Raw genomic sequence first — 16,581 nt, 5'->3', positions numbered from 1 at the left:
CCATCTGTGACAAACTACTCCAGTTCCATTACATGTATGTCTTCAAAGTAAAGTGAAATAAAAAAATTAAGTGGAAAAGAAATTTGGTGTATTAAACCTGGTTTGATATCATGCATGCGAAGATCACATGGCATTACCCATTGCTGCTGGGACTAATATAACAGGGGATGGTAGAGAGCTAGATTGGTGACATGTACATGAATGACACGCTCAAATGCTCTTGACATCATACCATCATATTTGGCCTACACAGCGTATATATCACCACGAAAATCATGTGGAAATTGTTTTGTTTTTTGTAGTGTTATATAGCTTAGATCCTTTTAAACAATGGTGTTGGCTCTCTTTCCTGGAATTTCCTTCATATTGTTTCAGTATTTCTGCCTAGTTTATAATGGAACTGGAGCAGCACTGTAAGCATCAAATTGCTGTAAAGTTAAAACGGGATAAAGAAATGGGAGGTGAGGTATGAAAGTAATAGGAAACAATGATTTTCAAAGGAACTGTGTGGTCGTTGCGAAACAGTCCGATTCCGTATTTTGGAATAGTTCATATTATTTAACTCCGGACAGAAAGCACCTATTGTAGGCGCGAGTACAACATGTTGGTACGAGATTTTCTGAAAGGCCTACGATTTGGGTAATATAAGCATTTATTATGTGACTGTTGGTATGGCGGATTACTTTAATGATTCCTCGGTACAGGGAATCCCAGTTGTGATAAGAAGAAATAAGATAACTAAATTGTTGACCAGCCCTCCTTTAGACACAGGTATCGATAACTGGGATCTCGGTACATCCAACATACGGTACACCCAACATACGGTATTTATTTCCCTTCAGCTTCAGGAGACTTACTATCAAAATGCACCCAAGCTAGAACGCTTCCAAAATGCAGGGTTGCGGGCTATATATGATGTATGTGTACCTTGCGTCAGGGGGTTAAACATGTGTCAGCAATCATAACAGTAAATTTTGAAAATGTTGTAATGTACACATTTTGATATGGTTATATCTAGGGTATGGTGTCAGTATGTCTCACCCACTACTCAGTGCAGCATTATGGTGTGCATATCTACCTGTCATGTTTTCACTACCCATTGAGATCACAGAAAATTTGCTGTTTTTCTTGCACCAACATGCTTTTCTCGTGCAGACATGGCTATGAAGACATTGCCTAAATAACATGAGAAAGCTAAAATGAAACTCTGCTTAACTGTCTCACAAATACCAAAACAAGATTTTCAGATTTTCCCATTGTTAGGTCTGCTGTAGTTCTCGGGATAAGCCGAGTCGACATTTCACAAGACATGGACAAGGGGGGGGGGGGGGGCTCTCATAAACTAATGCAGCTACAAGGTGAGATTTTACGGTACTTGCTATACTGAATACACATCGTGCATAGCTGTGTCTGTGTCACCAATGGTGCTGTTAACAACTGCTGTAAAATCATGCCTTTTAACCGCGTTATTTCTCCAGAGTCTCAACCTACGAGAACTCGTGGGGTTCCTGAATTGCCGACTCGTCTTATATGGTCCAGTGTTTCACCTCCTCCTTGACTTGCTGTTGCCTCAGTCGGTGCAAGGAAAGTGCGCGATGTGTTAGATCTTGAATTGAACTGATCACCATCGTATAAGTGAAGAGTGGGCCAGTTTTGAATTACCCCCCTTGTACATTACAAGAGATATGATGTTAGATTAAACTAGGAGTGGAACGTCACCTATTGAAATAGGCCTAGATTTAAGGTCAGGTCACATCAGCGATAACTGCTTTCTAGACAACAGAATGTAGACAAAGGTAAATCAGCCAAATTGGAGAGGTCTTGAGTAAAGATGCCATTTTTCAGCATGGGTAGATATACATTTGTATAAGCTATCTGTTGTACATGTGTTGTATTAGAAGAGTTTTAAGTTTCCTTTGAATGGCCCTAGTGTCGTGTATAATGTTTCACAAATGTTCAGTTCACAAATTAAAATCTGTCTTGAAGGTAGGATTATAGCCAGCTTATATGGCACTTTGAAATTCGGTATGATTAGCCATTTACAGAGGTCCCACCTAACCATGGATTACTTCTAGAGACATGCCATTTAAATAGGAGAGGCACCTGAGGGAGGTAATTCGGTGCAATCTTCTTCTTGAGTATGGCGGTTTAACAACAATCAAATGTGTGAAATGTATTAATAAATTTATTTTTTATGGCAGCAAGCAATCAGTAAAATATGTTCATGTTTTTATCAGTCTGCTACAAGTAGACAGCAAGCAATCAGTAAAATATGTTTGTGTTTTTATCACTGTTACAAGTAGACAGCAAACCATTAGTAAATTATGTTTGTGTTTTTATCAGTCTGCTACAAGTAGACAGCAAGCAATCAGTAAAATATGTTTGTGTTTTTATCAGTCTGCTACAAGTAGAAAGCAAGCCATCAGTAAATATGTTTGTGTTTTTATCAGTCTGCTACAAGTAGACAGCAAGCCATCAGGAAAATATGTTTGTGGTTTTATCAGTCTGTTACAAGTAGACAGCAAGCAATCAGTAAAATATGTTTGTGTTTTTATCAGTCTGCTACAAGTAGACCGCAAGCCATCAGGAAAATATGTTTGTGGTTTTATCAGTCTGTTACAAGTAGACAGCAAGCAATCAGTAAAATATGTTTGTGTTTTTATCAGTCTGCTACAAGTAGACAGCAAGCCATCAGGAAAATATGTTTGTGGTTTTATCAGTCTGTTACAAGTAGACAGCAAGCAATCAGTAAAATATGTTTGTGTTTTTATCAGTCTGCTACAAGTAGACCACAAGCCATCAGGAAAATATGTTTGTGGTTTTATCAGTCTGTTACAAGTAGACAGCAAGCAATCAGTAAAATATGTTTGTGTTTTTATCAGTCTGCTACAAGTAGACAGCAAGCCATCAGGAAAATATGTTTGTGGTTTTATCAGTCTGTTACAAGTAGACAGCAAGCAATCAGTAAAATATGTTTGTGTTTTATCAGTCTGCTACAAGTAGACAGCAAGCCATCAGGAAAATATGTTTGTGGTTTTATCAGTCTGTTACAAGTAGACAGCAAGCAATCAGTAAAATATGTTTGTGTTTTTATCAGTCTGTTACAAGTAGACAGCAAGCAATCAGTAAAATATGTTTGTGTTTTTATCAGTCTGCTACAAGTAGACCACAAGCCATCAGGAAAATATGTTTGTGGTTTTATCAGTCTGCTACAAGTAGACAGCAAGCAATCAGTAAATATGTTTGTGTTTTTATCAGTCTGCTACAAGAAGACAGCAAGCCATCAGTAAATTATGTTTGTGTTTTTATCACTGTTACAAGTAGACAGCAAGCAATCAGTAAAATATGTTTGTGTTTTTATCAGTCTGCTACAAGTAGACAGCAAGCCATTAGTAAATTATGTTTGTGTTTTTATCAGTCTGCTACAAGTAGACAGCAAGCAATCAGTAAATTATGTTTGTGTTTTTATCAGTCTGTTACCAGTAGACAGCAAGCAATCTGTAAATTATGTTTATGTTTTTATAAGTTTGCTATGAGTAGACAGCAAGCTATCAGTAAATTATGTTTGTGTTTTTATCACTGTTACAAGTAGACAGCAAGCCATTAGTAAATTATGTTTGTGTTTTTATCACTGTTACAAGTAGACAGCAAGCAATCAGTAAATTATGTTTGTGTTTTTATCAGTCTGCTACCAGTAGACAACAAGCAATCAGGAAAATATGTTTGCGTTTTTATAAGTCTGCTACAAGAAGACAGCAAGCCATTAGTAAATTATGTTTGTGTTTTTATCGGTTTGCTATAAGTAGACAGCAAGCAATCAGGAAAATATGTTTGTGTTTTTATCAGTCTGCTACAAGTAGACAGCAAGCCATCAGTAAATTATGTTTGTGTTTTTATCGGTTTGCTATAAGTAGACAGCAAGCAATCAGGAAAATATGTTTGTGTTTTTATCAGTCTGCTACAAGTAGACAGCAAGCCATCAGTAAATTATGTTTGTGTTTTTATCGGTTTGCTATAAGTAGACAGCAAGCAATCAGGAAAATATGTTTGTGTTTTTATCAGTCTGCTACAAGTAGACAGCAAGCCATCAGTAAATTATGTTTGTGTTTTTATCAGTCTGCTACAAGTAGACAGCAAGCCATTAGTAAATTATGTTTGTGTTTTTATCAGTCTGCTACAAGTAGACAGCAAGCAATCAGTAAAATATGTTTGCATTTTTATCAGTCTGCTACCAGTAGACAGCAAGCCATCAGTAAATTATGTTTGTGTTTTTATCAGTCTGCTACAAGTAGACAGCAAGCAATCAGTAAAATATGTTTGCGTTTTTATCAGTCTGCTACAAGTAGACAGCAAGCAATCAGTAAAATATGTTTGTGTTTTTATCAGTCTGCTACAAGTAGACAGCAAACCATTAGTAAATTATGTTTGTGTTTTTATCAGTCTGCTACAAGTAGACAGCAAGCTATCAGTAAATTATGTTTGTGTTTTTATCACTGTTACAAGTAGACAGCAAGCCATTAGTAAATTATGTTTGTGTTTTTATCACTGTTACAAGTAGACAGCAAGCCATTAGTAAATTATGTTTGTGTTTTTATCAGTCTGTTACAAGTAGACAGCAAGCAATCAGTAAATTATGTTTGTGTTTTTATCGGTTTGCTATAAGTAGACAGCAAGCAATCAGGAAAATATGTTTGTGTTTTTATCAGTCTGCTACAAGTAGACAGCAAGCAATCAGTAAAATATGTTTGTGTTTTTATCAGTCTGCTACCAGTAGACAACAAGCAATCAGGAAAATATGTTTGCGTTTTTATAAGTCTGCTACAAGTAGACAGCAAGCCATCAGTAAATTATGTTTGTGTTTTTATCGGTTTGCTATAAGTAGACAGCAAGCCATCAGTAAAATATGTTTGCTGATAAATTGTACATGTACATCTACTTAACCTTTGCAGAGGACTTGAACTTGATTCATTGCATTTGTTAAGACGTCCATCCTGGAGATATACCAAAAGAAATCTGTCCAGCATCTTGTTTTATGACTTCAGGAGACGAGCTGTTAATGGAAGATTGAAATCACAATGTTTGAGTACCATGAGCAGATTCCTGTCATCACATGTAGGAAGAAACATCCTCAAACTGCATGACAGAGGAATTTTTCAATCAGTCTTTCCTGAAGAAAGGTAATTCTCAATTTGCAACATTCTAATTATTTTTGCAACATACATCTACAAGATATATGTATATCAAAACTTAAGCCCACCTTTGGCACAGTTTAATCCTCATGCAATGTGTGAGAAGTTATGGAAACTCTAATCATGTATATGTTGACAGCTTCAATATGAGTGGTAGGTTTTGATATGGAAACTCTCATCATGTATATGTTGACAGCTTCAATATGACTGTTAGGTTTTGTTATGGAAACTCTAATCATGTATATGTTGACAGCTTCAGTATGACTGTTAGGTTTTGTTATGGAAACTCTCATCATGTATATGTTGACAGCTTCAATATGAGTGTTAGGTTTTGTTATGGAAACTCTCATCATGTATATGTTGACAGCTTCAATATGAGTGGTAGGTTTTGTTATGGAAACTCTCATCATGTATATGTTGACAGCTTCAATATGAGTGGTAGGTTTTGTTATGGAAACTCTCATAATGTATATGTTGACAGCTTCAATATGACTGTTAGGTTTTGTTATGGAAACTCTCATCATGTATATGTTCACAGCACAGCCAGATTGTTGCAGCAGCTTGAATCTGCCCCACAGTCTGTGTATTGTGGCTTTGACCCTACAGCTGACAGCCTCCACATTGGGAACCTGCTGACTATAATAGCTCTGCTTCACTGCCAGAGAGCGGGACATAAACCAATCATACTGGTAAGTAAATCACTGGTGGCTTTCTGTGTGTTGTTGTCCTGTGTGTATAAAAGCTAGTATAAGCCGAAACAGCATTTCAGGTGTCTAGTGAGCTCACACATGTTTGGCCAAGGTCGCGGCTTTTGTTGTTTACCCAATGCAGTTAACCTACATGATTTTACAGTAGTTGCTAGACTGAATATGCATGTTACAGAATCAGATTTGTTATCTCAATGGAGGCATTTAGCTAATACCCTAAAATCACACCTTTGAGCTTTGATAGTTTGCTAGTCCCCACCTTGTCTCACCTAAACCTTCATGAACTTGCAGGATTCCTGAAATGCTGATATGTTGATACATTTCTGCATCATAACGTGAGATGTAGGTCCAATACTACTCCCAGACAGGTGCTTTTTAAGAATCCCCTGCTCCAGTTACTTTCGGGGCCTCTGCTAGCAATACGTTGTAAGTGGTCAACAATGCACTCTGTGTGACCTTACATGACATTTACTGAACACCTCATTCCTTTCACAAAAATGAATATGTCACACATGGGTGAGTTTGCCAGTAACTTTCCAACAACAGAGTTGAACAACAGTGAAAAAAAAAGATAAGTTCAGGAATCTATTTAAACAAGATGTAGTCTGCATTATAATGCTTGCTTTATCATTTTGATGCATGGGATTCTTAATAGTATGATTGATATGGAAATTATGTTAATTGTGTAAATAAGAGTTCATATGACACCCATGGAAAAGGTGAAGCACATATGTGAATTGCCTTCCTTTCCTTGATAAGTTACATGCATCAGTAAATAAGTGCCTAATTTTGCTGCTCTTGAGCTCACCCAGTCATATGTTGTACTGCCACAATATGGCTGAAATTCCTCTGTGTAAAGTCCTAACCACTCATTCATCACATTGCTGTATTTCTTGTAGCTAGGAGGAGCAACTGCCCTGATTGGTGATCCCAGTGGGAAGGGCAAGGATAGGGAGTCAATTAGTGCTGCACAGGTGGAGAAAAATGTCCGCTCTATAACAGATAGTCTGAAGAGGATCTTGTCAAACCATCAGCAGTGCCTCTGGAAGATACACACAGACTCTATATATCCTGTCAGGTGATCATCAACTCAACCATTTTGATCATTCTCTGTTAATAGAAAAGACAACAAATAAAAGAATTGTAATTATTTTGGAAGCAAAATGGAAGCAGACCTAAATGATTACAGCCATATTCTAATGTGCTGTATAACTGTATAAATCACCTGTTAATCTGGAATTCTGTTAACAAAACCCTGGGATGCACCATGTTAGAGAAAGCGGAAACTCAATGTGAATCAATTTTACCCCATGCTCATATGGATAAATGGCAATATAGGATTCATGTCAAGTAATGTTAAAGTCAGCCAGTAAATCTGACTTCATTAATAAAGTAGTATTTCAGAAGTGTTCTAAAAATATTTTAAAAATTCTACACTGTTTATCAACAAAATAAACAGCAAACAATCTTCAGTACCTAACCCCTCATTTGGTGACACCGTTTTGCCATGTTATAGCTTTCTAGAGTGATGTCAGAAAATCTAGGAGCTTTCCTGTACCATAGGTATTAAACAGTGTAATTCCAGCCTTATGTGGGAAGGCCTGGCAGCAACCTGCAGATGGTCATCGTTTTCCGCGGGGCTCTGCTCGGTTTCCTCCCACCATAATGCTCGCCGCTGTTGTATAAGGGAAATATTCTTGAGTACGGTGTAAAACACCAATCAAATAAATAAAGTAAACAACGAACAATGTAACAATGAACAAATACAAAAAAAAAAATGCCTGGTACCCAACCAAAGAGTATCAGCTCTGTTTCATGTTAAAAAGGGCTGATGTTTGTTTTAGTTTGGCACTTGGTCAGGCCAATGTGCCATGTTTTAGAAGTCCTGCATGGGTGTAAGCATTAGACCTATCTGATTGTACCAACATCAGGGAATTCCCCAAACATACTTTGCTAAGGAAAAATAATACAAATACACAATATTTTTCTTCAAGCAATGACTCACCAAGGAGGTTTTCTTGCTAGCTCACCCTACAAGTTAGCTGCAGTCTCCTGCCCAACCTTTATGCACTGTGACACGGGAAGCCGTTCTCAACTGCCTGCTCATAAATGTTTGGTCCAAAATGCACCAGTTTAACACTTAAACTAACCGCAAAATCAAATTTATTGCATCGGTATCTGTCTATCCACTATAAGAAATCACTATAAGAGCTAATAGGTTTTCTGATGTAACAGCCAATTATCACCTGATGGTTTCAGTGCTAAATTTTTATTTTAATCTCAAATATGTGTCCTCCATAGTGATTTAACATGTTGGGAGTGAGGCACAAATTTGCCTGTTTCTATTAGATACAGGTTGAACAATAATCTTGTGCCTAATAATGATTTATTCTTAACAAGTGACAGATATTCTTGAGTATGGCGTAAAACACCAATCAAATAAATAAATAAATGAATAAATAACCAGGGAAAGTAAAGGCCTGTCTCCTTGTTATTTTATAAGAATTCTGAATAATGCAGACTGGTACAGAGACAAACCTGTGGTGGAGTTTTTATCCGAGGTGGGAGAACATTTCAGAATGGGCACCATGTTAAACAGACACAGGTGAGTTTACAGGTGATGGTGTTGAGGGGTTAGATGTAGAGGGAGAGGGTTAGATGTAGAGGGAGGTTGAGGTGAGAGGGTGAGGAATGTTCACACAGCTCCTTGGTCTAAACAGTATGTCCAGGGTACAATTATATACATTTGATACATCTGTATCAAGAGTTAGACATGGTCAGACTATTGACACTCTTTGGAACCTGATATCAGTTTCTGTATGTTTTACAGTTGTTCAGAAAAAAGCTTATTTTCATTTACCTTGGCTGACCACTGTTGTATATCAGACATGATTTTTTTCCGCTTTTTAGCGGAATTCCGCTTTTTCTTTGTTCAGTTTCGATTAATTTACCTGTTTTCCGCAGATTTTTCTAGCTTCCGGGGCCTAGGCGGCCCCTGGACCCGGGCCTTTGTGGGCTATGATAGTAAATTTCAGCTATTTTCTTGGTTCACCACAATCATGTCTGGTATATGTAAAATATTGTTAATTTATACACACATATCTAATAAGTTTAAAAAGCAAGAATAATTGCTGCCGTATAGCATTGCTGTCTTTGTTCCGTCTAGTGTTTCCAGCAGACTTCAGAGTGGCGCTGGGATGAGCTTTAAAGAGTTTAGCTACCAGGTCTTTCAGTCATATGACTGGTACCATCTTCTGAGGACACACAACTGTTGCATACAGGTCAGCATCAGATCTGAACTTTCTTTGTTATGCCAGATACTTGTAAAAGTAGTTCTAATTGAGATCTGACGGACACTTTTGGTTTAACTATCGGTACTGTAAATGACCAAAATTTTTTTTGCTAATTTGTTGCGATTCTGATTCCTGTTTTGTTCATGTTAAAGGTGTTTTAAGGTTTGTTAGGAAGGTAGGATTATCCTGCTGGTTTCAGCATATTATAAAATTAACTTTTTGGGGTGAAACTTTATGTTATTTATAGTATTCATTGTTACAGAAATATTGTTACACCATACAAGTATTATTAACATCTGATAATAATTTGGTTTTGATCTCTCAGAATGTTATTGTCTTACAATTTTTATCCAATAAATTTGTTTCAGATGTGTTAGATTTATATCTGAAATACATTAACATTAAATGTGCTTCCCATTTGAAATCACAAGAAACTGAATTAGGCACTTCATATTGGAATTTCTCCATATACCAAATTGGGTAAAACCATGAATTAAGTTCTGGTGCAGTAACATGAGTGTACTGACAGCCTCAAATACACATACGTGAACATGGAGCGGTTTAGAGTTGTACTTGTACAGCAATCGATCATATTTATTTGTCAGTAGATGTAAATTTTGATCAATGAGAGCATGTACATGAGTGAAGCTCTACCAGGTATCCATGAGGTTACTGTAGTTTAAGTGCTGACAAATCAGATGTACAGAATCAACAGTTGGTTAGCTCAGAGCTACTCAGAAGTACAAGATGGCTGCCCTTGACTATTCAGATAGGTGGAGGGGACCAGCTTGGCAATATTGTGGCTGGTTATGACTTCATCAGTAAGGTGACAAGACAGAAGGTGTTTGGTGAGTACTTCTCATGATTCATATAAACTGTGAGCGGCAAAAGTTGTTTAGTGAATACCTGTTGTAATCATACGTATTCTTATGTCCAACACAAATTTGATGTACAATAATCGATTGTAGTGAACACTAATTAAACACTGGCATGCATATCATATTGTTATAACATGCACATCATGGTGTTTACCCTTACGTAATTGTTGTTCATTAACATAAAGCGACTTTTTAACCGAATTTAGGAAAACACCACGAGACAGTGATTTCATGTTGGAAGCTATGTGTTGTTGATCATTGGATATATCAGAAATGAATATAATGTTGACAGCATGTGGTGTAATAAAATGTTGATAGTATTTCTTCCTTAGGGTTGACAACTCCCTTAATAACAACCACAGCTGGTAATAAACTAGGTAAAACAGCTGGAAATGCCATCTGGCTCGACTCCAAGAGAACTTCGCCTTTCCAGTTGTATCAGGTATAGATAAATTTTACGAATTTATTTCTTCACACCATTCACTTCAATTTTCATTAGGTTGAAAGTGATGAAACAACACATTTGTTATTTGTCAATGTTTCAGTTATGTTTCACATTGTGTTTTGTTTAAAACTGATTAACCTTATAACTAGGCCCAGTGGCTTTAGCTATCAATCAATATTGTCAAATGTTTAGTACCAGTAGCACAGTATGAACTATAATTCTTTTCCATTTTGTTACAGTTTTTTCTTAATCTCCCAGACACTGAAGTTGAAAGATACTTGACTCTGTTCACATTTTTGTCACATAAGGAAATTGATGAAGTTATGAAGAAACAAAAGGTAGGATTACCTCTCATGTAAGATGAGGGTGGGATCAGTGGGAAGAAAAGCTGGACATGTCTTACATAAGTGTACTAGACTGTTAGTTTAACCATGAACATACTGGTACATGTGCAGGATCATATGGGGTTCTCAGTGGCCTAGTGGCTACCACACTAGTGCAGCGCAGTGACCCATGAGCCTCTCGCCGATGCAAGTGCTGTGACTTCGTCCAGCTCATTCTGGCTTTCTCTCTGGTACATGGGAAGGTATGTTAGCAACATGAAAATTGTTGTGGGTTTCCCCAAGGCTCTGCCCAGTTTCCTCCCACCATAATGCTGGTCGTCATCGTATAAATGTAATCTTCTTTACGTCAATGTAAAGCACCAATCAAACAAATAAATACATACATGATAATAATGTCATATTCCTGGTTGACAGAAGACGCCTGAGAGCAGACCTGCCCAGACAACAGTGGCAGAACAAGTGACACTCCTAGTACATGGAGGTAAGCAACAAGTCCTAGTCAGCTGTGTAGTTAACATTACATGACACACACCTTCGACACATCTATACACATTACACGCACCTCAGGCACATCTATACACATTACACACACCTTAGGCACATCTATACACATTACACACACCTCAGGCACATCTATACACATTACACACGCCTCAGGCACATCTATACACATTACACACAACTTAGGCACATCTATACACATTACACACACCTCAGGCACATCTATACACATGACACACACCTCAGGCACATCTATACACATTACACACACCTTAGGCACATCTATACACATTACACACACCTCAGGCACATCTATATACATTACACACACCACAGGCACATCTATACACATTACACACACCTTAGGCACATCTATACACGCCTTCTGTGTAGAAAGCAATGCGATATGTCATGTCATGTTGCCGTTTCACAAAGCTGTTAGAAAAGGTATGCTAACCGCATTTACCGTTGTGACTTATCTCTTCACTAGGTGTATTGTCATTTACAGTAAATTTACGCCGGGCACAGTTTGGGAGCGCTTCGTAGAACAGGCCCCTGAAGGGCTGAATGTAGCCAGAACATTATGTGAACTGATGGTTATACATTGCCTATACACATGCCACCCATCACAATGTCTCTTGGCAAGTGCTCAGTGGTATGAAAACAAGTTGTTCCCCTACTCGCGTCATGGGCTTTTATGTTTGGATAAGATGTTGCAAGAGTTGTGACACCATACAGCAAACTACCTTGTCTGTGCACCTTGTGAAAAGTTGGCCGAAATATGGTATGTAAAATCAGTATACATTTATACTAGTATGTGCTGTTGTCAGGTGGGGACATGGGCCTCAAGCAGTTTATTTTTATTCTTAAAATATTCACAGATGATGGACTGGATGCAGCAAAAAGGTGGACAGAAGTATTATTTGGAAACAAAGTTGAAGCACTGTCAAAGATGGGCCAATCAGAGCTGTGTCAACTGTTCGAGAACACTCCCACCACAGAATTACTATTTGAACATGGTCTCACTGTGATGGATGTCTGTATTAAGGCTGGCTGTTTTACTAGGGAAGGTACTTGACTTCTTTGACACCATATTTAGAAACTGAAAATAAATGTATTAAAAAAATTAAGACATTTGTCATGGATTACGTGTTTCATTCTATTGTAGGACAATTTGCTCTGTTTGTTTTTTTTTTCAGATCGTACATAATTTTTATGTCTTTGCTTTATTTTCCACTTTTATCTTGAGTTATTCATTAAAAATTTAAAGAAGTTCTCATTGGTTGTTGTAGTGGATGCAGAACGGACGATCCAGGAAGGTGGTGTGTCATTTAACTACCAAAGAGTCACCAGCCCGGATTTTGTGCTCATCCCTGGACAGCATATACTCTCCAACAATATCACCCTAATAAGGCTGGGTCAGTACAAGTCATAGCTGTACATATACAAGAAGCTGCAATTTTATTTTTTAAATAAGTTCATTTTTTTGGCTCCGACAAACAGCTCTAAAATTTGCTATGTTTGTCTGTGGATCAATTTTTTGTTTTTCATACTGTCTTGCAACATCATTTGTGTATATAAGTTGATGTATCTTTGGCCTCAGTTGTTTAGTGTGGTTTGTGCTCAAGGTTTCTATGGTGATCAGCTATGGTGTTTTTTGCCCTGCTTTAGAAGGTTTCACTTTTTAAAGAACATTCAGTGGAATGGGTGAAGGAAACTTGGCCTGGAGGAATTTGGAAAGCAGGTACATCTGAATTGGACACACAATGATACGGGTTGGAAGTAAGCAAGTTTAGTTGAATTATATATAGTATATCCGAGTTGTCATCACAAAACATATTCCCATTCTGTCTTGTTCACTTAATTGGCTAAATTGATCGGAAAACTTAATCGAGTTTTCTAATTGGCTGAGGTAGTATTTTGACTGGCAGATGTGTTGGTCAGATTACTTTGAAAGCGACGATCAACCAATCAGAATGAGATATATGCAATTACACCTTAAAATTTTAATGCATTCACATTGTTTAGACAGCAATGTATTTTATTTTATATGGGCTTCTTACGGACAAGGGAGAATTGTCTCTGGTTGCCATGGCAGTTTGTGTCATTTACGAAAAATGATGTGGTTTCTTTCTATCGACAGCAACATGAATTAGTTTAGTATTAGATAACCAGCTTAAACATTGATGTATTTGTGATTAGTCTGTTTTGTGACAATGACAATCTGTTATTGTCCAGAAGTTATCACAAATACTACCCTGAGAAGATGCATTGTTAATGTATGTACTCAAATTGAATTTGCTGATTATATATTTCAGGGAAGAAGACATATTACATAATCAAGTGGTTGAGGTCCTGACACTTGACTGCTGTGCACCATGCAAGATCATTCTCTGCCAGACAGCAAAGTGAACCTAAAATGCTGCTGGACACTTGCAGTCATAACTGGTTGTTGACTACCGGAGTTGCCAAAACAGAGAACAAAGGCCGAGATAATTTTTCAGGAATGTGCTTTATTTCCAGGCGATATCAGTGAGAGATGAAAGGAGAGTATAAAGAGAAGGCCAAGGAAAAGAAACAGAACCTACTGTTTTCGATTGAGTGACAAGCGGATAAGAAAGCGAAGAAATAGTTTCCCCTTGGACAAAGAATAGTAGTTTGATGTCTGAGAATCGTAACAAGCTTTGTACAGCTTCTATACAAATTAAATATTTAGATTGAAAGTAATTCTCAAATGTGTGGTGTAATTCATCGGATACCACTGTGAATAAGATTCTGACTACCTACAATTTGAGGGTTTATTAAAATATTGAATGCTTGCCAGGACTTCCTCAAAAACTCCTCAAAAATACATCTTTGCAAATATTAAAACCTCTCTCATTTTAATTGAATAAACTCTGATGATAAAATAGATACTCTTCTCTGACAAATGTATATCACAGGTTCAGCCCACGCCTAGGCCAGCTAGACTGGCCACGTAATACTCTCCGCTTCACTACACACCTAGACTCTCTCTGCCTCTACCTGTGTGCCTGTTGCGACTGCAGGGCAAAGTGTGCGTATTTAATGTATGTGTGGAGCTCCATCCGAACCAAATGATAGACACTGGTACAAAGTAGGACATCTTCTATACCTTGGTATCCAGACATGGCTTGTCGATATGATTCATATCTGTGTACTAAAAACTGTTACAGTTTCATTCACACAGATCATGTTAAGATGGTTGGGCAGACCACAACTACTATACTTGGTGTCTGAAGCATATATCTTACAATTATTGTTACCTACATGGTCACTGTTGTGTTGCCATAGTTACAGTTTACTATCTACGGCTAGGGGTGTCTTATCACAATTCAGCCCCACTCTGACTGCAACAGATACAAGTGTCATCATTAACAATGTTATAACTATACTCATCAGCAGTATTCTCAACGGAAGTTTTAACTGAGGACAACAGTGTCAGATGACGAAAAATAAACCTTAAACATCTTGGACTATTGAAGTAAACCCCTGGAAACTTTCAATAGAATTATATTCTGATATTTAACTACATAAATACATAGCAGTAAACATGTAAGTATATGATTAGCATAATGAGTTTCTTAGTTAATAAAATTAGCTATTAAATTAGACATAAAACTGGTGTTGAGGGAGAGACTATTTGTCTACCATATTGTATGTGTAAGAAACCAGTATCCACGCAGGTAATGGCAGCATATATCCACAATACTGCAAACAAGTTATTGTTCTGCCCCTACCCTTCCTATAAAATAAGTGTACTGGCAATTAGTAAACAAAACTAAGCAATGATTAACAATTTGAAAAGATGAGTATTGGTGCAAGTGACACTGTGGCAGTCGGCCTACGAACACAAGAATACATAAATACATGTAAAAGACAGGTAAAGTGGTGTAGATCTCACTTGATCAAACCAAGAAATAACAAATGCAAGTTCCTATATGGACCAGACATGGTGAAACGCAGAGGCAGAAGCCATCCACGACCAATGATAACATACTGTGAGGCTAATTTAACTCCATTTATACCATAATGCCAAAGTCCTAGTATAATACTAAACCTACCTACCTTGGAGAAAAACCAAATCTCTTAACCCAGCTCATTAACACTTTTTTTTCCAATTTAAATTTAAGGGTTTTGAGCTAATAACACCCTAGCATTTCAGACACACACACAAGTGCTGAAACATAGGGCAACCTACCACTGCACACATTAACAACATATTTCAATTAATATATACACGTCAAAGATCACATACATAATAGACCGTACATACATGTACACTGTAAATGCGAACTTGCCACTAAATAACCTATGCCATATCAGAAATAATCCTGCATGGTTTAAGAATGCATTCATATAACTTGTTTACCTAACCAATACCATACAAATCTTCTAGTAACTACTTAACAAAGATAATAACGATAACTGACTACATTATTTAAAGATCAAAAGCATTTATGTACATGATGAACACAGCGAAGGATAGGCCATAGATTACGTACATTAGCATTAAAAGTTACTACAAGATGCATCAACTACATTCCAGTATAACTGAGCTTGAACAAATAAAGTGAGCAGGAAGAGCCCATATGTACAATCCTAACACTGGTCCATAATTAAGTGGCCTCTGCTGTCTGTACATACAGTAGGTCACTGGTCCACATACTTTTACATTAGCCCTTAGATGATGGTATACCACAGACACACAATAAAGCCAAGCACACCAAACCATAACAGTGAAGTTGATGACACACAAAGACTGATTCTACTTTGTATTCAAAAGTCTCCTAATATAACAGTACACACTAAAGGTAACCTGGACATCATCAGCACAGAAGAGATAAAATGAAGTGAAGTCCAAAATTTCTGCTGTTTCACTTCCAACCATGATTGCACTCTAATATTAACAGCCCACAAGAAAGATATCTACATTACAATAAGCTACACAGCATGTTATGGATGGTCCAGCATCCATCAATTAGACACCATGTTACATCTACATATCCACAAAATAAGCACTTTTCAACACAGAGCACTGAACACAGTATCATTTCTAAATCTGATTTGATTTAGTCTCAAACATAAATTTTTTTTGTCTGTTTTTTGGTTTTTAAAATAAACTAATTTCAAGATAGCTTGATTTTTTTTTTAATTTTCATGTTTTCTGTCAACTTTTTTTCATTCTTTTTTTTTTTTTTTTTTT

At 37.1% G+C, this 16,581-nt stretch overlaps 1 protein-coding gene across 3 annotated transcripts; it reads left to right on the top strand.

The window, feature by feature from the left end:
- Positions 1-600: 600 nt before the first annotated feature.
- Positions 601-16,564, top strand: LOC135468620 (tyrosine--tRNA ligase, mitochondrial-like). 3 transcript variants are annotated; one of them, XM_064746984.1, is made up of 13 exons: positions 601-639; positions 5,043-5,177; positions 5,728-5,878; positions 6,796-6,974; positions 8,400-8,501; positions 9,063-9,177; positions 9,959-10,037; positions 10,400-10,509; positions 10,752-10,850; positions 11,274-11,337; positions 12,239-12,427; positions 12,650-12,775; positions 13,676-16,564. In XM_064746984.1, exons 1-13 carry the CDS (start codon positions 602-604, stop codon positions 13,714-13,716), a joined length of 1,428 nt encoding a protein of 475 aa, XP_064603054.1. In that variant the 5' UTR covers position 601; the 3' UTR covers positions 13,717-16,564. The 3 variants fall into 3 exon arrangements, with proteins under 3 accessions (XP_064603054.1, XP_064603044.1, XP_064603063.1); XM_064746974.1 differs by having other exon boundaries at positions 11,271-11,337; XM_064746993.1 differs by having other exon boundaries at positions 603-607; positions 11,271-11,337.
- The last annotated feature ends 17 nt before the right edge of the window (positions 16,565-16,581 follow it).

This window comes from Liolophura sinensis, chromosome 1 (genome assembly GCF_032854445.1).
Source record: "Liolophura sinensis isolate JHLJ2023 chromosome 1, CUHK_Ljap_v2, whole genome shotgun sequence".
Lineage (NCBI taxonomy): Eukaryota > Metazoa > Mollusca > Polyplacophora > Chitonida > Chitonidae > Liolophura > Liolophura sinensis.
Note: the sequence above shows the minus strand (reverse complement) of the source record. Positions and strands in the feature narration are given on the sequence as shown.

Excerpts from the sequence above, each read along its gene's own strand:
- LOC135468620 (XM_064746974.1), top strand. The coding sequence starts at position 602 with ATGTTGGTACGAGATTTTCTGAAAGGCCTACGATTTGG. Across the intron at positions 5,178-5,727 it reads TCAGTCTTTCCTGAAGAAAG|CACAGCCAGATTGTTGCAGC; the intron begins GTAATTCTCAAT and ends ATATGTTCACAG. Across the intron at positions 10,851-11,270 it reads AAGTTATGAAGAAACAAAAG|AAGACGCCTGAGAGCAGACC; the intron begins GTAGGATTACCT and ends CCTGGTTGACAG.